The 4,168-nt window shown below is 28.0% G+C and overlaps 1 protein-coding gene across 1 annotated transcript; it reads right to left on the bottom strand.

Moving 5' to 3' along the window:
- Window positions 1-852: 852 nt before the first annotated feature.
- LOC100159757 (inorganic pyrophosphatase) lies at window positions 853-4,042 on the bottom strand (the record flags this gene model as incomplete). The annotated part of the gene is given in 4 exon segments (XM_008185529.2): window positions 853-1,152; window positions 2,426-2,532; window positions 2,614-2,824; window positions 3,980-4,042. Coding segments are annotated over 4 exon segments (410 nt in total), but the record flags the coding sequence as incomplete, so codon positions are not given.
- Window positions 4,043-4,168: the final 126 nt, after the last annotated feature.

Below are 4,168 nucleotides of genomic sequence, written 5' to 3'. Positions count from 1 at the left end.
CCTATAGGCCATAGCCTATGGATAGCTAAAGAATAGTTCACACGTAATTTTTTTCAGCATACAAAAAAAAAAATTTTTTTGTGTATCTAAATGGTTACAATTGGTTACATATTTGTATTATATAATTAGAAAAAATGTGACATATACATTTTGTACAAAATATTTATTATAAATACATATCTTTGGACTAGACATTAATTAATTACACCCATTAAATATACTTATATACATTAATTTACATTTAATTTGTGATAGTTTTGAATTATTGTATTATATAGATCAAATACAATTGTGTGTAAGTAGTGGGTGGAAGATAAGTCTCCCACTCTTTTTGTTCTTGAAACCTTTTGGGCTCAAGCCCTATGAATTTGAGGACCCTATTTACGTCCATGCATACTCATATTTTATACATAAATTACATTTTTAAAAAAGCATGAAACACTGAAAACATTTTTTAATTTGAAAGAATGTTCAATTCAAAGAATAATGGCATAAGTTATAGGTGTCTACTCACATTATTCAATATACTAATGAAATAGAAATAAATAAAATAGAGTATCAATTTTAGAATGTGAACAACTTGGCTTTTCCATGACCATATTAAAATTTTAGAATGAAAAAAATAACTTAAGAATAACAATTTATGAAAATAAAATAGGTATTTTAATTGTTGCCATTCATGCAAGAAATGAACAAAGTATACTTGCACAGTTTTCCATGTATCAAAAAGGATAATCATAAGTTGCTTTTTATACAAACAAATTTATGTTTAAAATTTTTTGATTGCCAACTACTAGGTAATAGAGATCATTGAATCATTCTCAATTAATTAATAAATAAAGACAATAGTAATTATAATTTGAACAAAAAACCATTACAATTTATTGAAATACATATTTAAAAACATCAAGTTTATCATGAGGATACAATGTTTGTGTATCACATAAAAAAAAACACTAATATATTTTATTAAATAATTTGGATGTTGTAACTTTAGTCAGGAATGAATATGGGTTCTATATTATAATTAAATACAACAATTGTAATATTTTCCAAAAAATTATTTATTTTGATCCCACTTTCTAATCTCACCAAGCAATTGATCCAATGAATAGTAATAATTTTATAATTTTACAAAATGCCATTTATCAACTGCAACAGAAATGGTAACAACATATATGTAAAACTAAATAAAATTATTTTATCGAGCTGCAAAACTACAATTTAAAGGTCATGTCATTAGACCTAATGCAGAACCATAAGTTATCAACTGTAAAAACCATTGAGATATTAAACAATATTAATCAAGTATTATCTAATACACTAAAGGCTCTGCCAAACAGAAAGCGTTATTTTCACGTCGCGTGATTTTGTAATTTGTTACAACGCGATGTTATTCACGCGCGTGAAAGCACCACGCCGACGAGCCATTTACTGCTTTAACGCGCCTTATAATGTGTTCTGTTTGACAGAGCCTTAAGACATAAAATTTATAAAAACTAAGTAATGAATATAATATATATATTTATTAAGAAATTGAATGTCTGATGATTCTGATGTTCCAACATAAAATGTTAAGGAGATATTTAAGTGTACATGCGAAAAAAAATGTGCCACAGGAAAAACTTGAGATTATTGTTCTATATTATAGATCTATAAGGTACATAACAAAAGGTTGTCAAATATATCCATATATTTGCCAAGATGATTCCTTTATAAAATGTTTTAATTTAAATACCTGCTATTATTAAAAAGAAAATGTGAGACATATTTTTGACAGAGTATATTATTTGATGATTGGCTTACAAATATAGTGGTATTTGATCCAAATCAACTGCAATTAACTGGTTCAATATTATGTGTAGAAATATGTTAATCAGTTTTTGAAAAAAGAAAGGCAATGGTGTATATTCCACGGGAAAAAATTGAAATTGACAAATCGTTTTTAACGGGAAAAATAAAATATTATATTGGTTGAGTTTTGCTTGGCAACAATTAATCATAATTCAGATTTTACCAAGATAATATTCCACCAAATCGTAATTAGGCAAGTGAACTGTCATACAGGGTTTTTAGGATTAAGGTAGAGAAAAAAATGTTTGTTTGTTGTCAGGGCAGTGTTTTGCAGGGTTAATTATATTATTACTCTATAGTTTAATCTATCCTCGTGATCAAAAGTTAAATCTCATATGTGCACTAATACTTACACAATTGAGTGTATATAATGCATTTTAAAATTTAAAAAGCAAGGCACGACCCCTCAAATATTTCCATATAATTTAGTTAGTTGGTATCATTCAATTAATAACACAAGTTTATACTATATTATATTATGATATAAGTTTTTTTTAGACAAAAATCATACTGAATCGTTAAAAATAAGAACTTAATTTTTTTATTATTAAAATTAAACTATTTAATTTACCTTCTGGTAATAATGGGCTTGGCTCGGATAGTGGCAAACTCTCCGATAATATTGCTTGAACTTTTTCGTCATCAATAGTTGAAGCATTATTCAATGTTGTGTTCACACTAAAATCAATCATTATATTCAACAACATAGTTATGGAAATATATCATTGATTATATTGTTTGCATTAAAAATGTCCTTACCAGGATAAACCGTTAGTGTTTTCTTTTTGTAATAATGCTTTCCAGTATTCATGAGTATCACTCACTATTTTTAAAGCAAATTCCGCATCTTTGGGTTCACCATTAAACGCAAACTTATTCTCAGGTTTACCATCTGGAATCTTGTAGATCTTCATCCATTCTACAGTGGCTTTTAGTAGACCAGGAAAATGTTTTTCAATGTCTTTAATGTCTAGAAATAAAACCATATTATAAAAATTAGCAGGATAGTAGAATTAGTTCATACAAATAATAAATATTTTTAAAAAAGGATAAGGTTAGGCTGGTAGTATATCAAATTTAAATACCGGTATCTAGTAACAGTTTACTACCTGTAGGCTGTATTATCAGTTATCCGGTATTATCATTAAATTTCAATTTTCATAGATAATAAAGACATGGATAAGCCACGCCCATGTTAAATATATTTGAGGCCGCATTCCCGGAGGGGATGGCAATTGAGGCTCCTTTATATTAATGATAGTCGATACTCGATATAGGTAACTTTATTTGGCCTCAATTGTTCCCCTCGAAGACAGCCTAACCATTATGTCCTATCCATATCTTTATTAACTATGTTAAATTTAGAACAATCTTTCCAACCTATGAAAATGTAATAATTATATAATGAACTAAGATAGTATGACTGGACACAGTGGCCAAAATCGTAATAACAAACAGAAAATTATCGCTTAATTCCCACCCTCCCCCCACCATACTAAATTACCGTGACAAAATAGAATCACTCACCACCCACCCACCTGCCTTGTCCTGACCAGTCCATACTATCTTAGTTCATGATTCCTATTAAAAATAATGGTTTTTTAATGTAATTATTGTTTAAAAAAGGTAATAAAATATTTCTTATACGAGGAAGGTGGGAGTTTATAAAAAAGTTTATTTCTACAAGCTGTTTTAGATCAAAAGTTCATCGTCCGTTTTGCAATTGTTGACTACCATATACAGTGGAACCACAATTAGTAAAAATTCAAGGAAAATGAAATTTTTTTGACTAAGATTAGGTTAGGTAGAATAGGCAAGGTACTGTCATTTATTTCATCTTATTGAGATTTCACTGTAATTGAAAAAGTAGAATTATGGACCATTTACATCCATATTTTGTTTAACACGATACCAAAAATAGATTTTCCGAATATTTATATCAGAATTACCCTTTATAGTTTATATCGGGGACACATGTTTACATTGTTTTCGGTAATTACTTTGGCATGGTATTTTCAGAAACAACTGGATACTAGTAGGCAGTAAATAGTAATTACAAGGATACCAAAAATACTGCCAGCCCTAAGATAAAGTATTAAATTATAATTTATACTAATATAATTACCGTTTACTTCTGGTGCAATTGGATCTTCTACATTAATCACTAGTATCTTCCAATCTGTTTCTCCTGGAAGTTAATCATATTTATTATTAGGTATATAATATATTCTTAAATTATCAGCAGCAATTAAATACCTACATTAAATATATTAGTATCTTAATTATGATGGTTGTAAAACATAAAATATTAGCA

The sequence above is a fragment of the Acyrthosiphon pisum genome, chromosome A1 (assembly GCF_005508785.2).
Source record: "Acyrthosiphon pisum isolate AL4f chromosome A1, pea_aphid_22Mar2018_4r6ur, whole genome shotgun sequence".
In the NCBI taxonomy this organism is placed as follows: Eukaryota; Metazoa; Arthropoda; class Insecta; order Hemiptera; family Aphididae; genus Acyrthosiphon; species Acyrthosiphon pisum.
The sequence above is the reverse complement of the archived record's forward strand: the minus strand, read 5'-3'. Positions and strand labels throughout refer to the sequence as shown.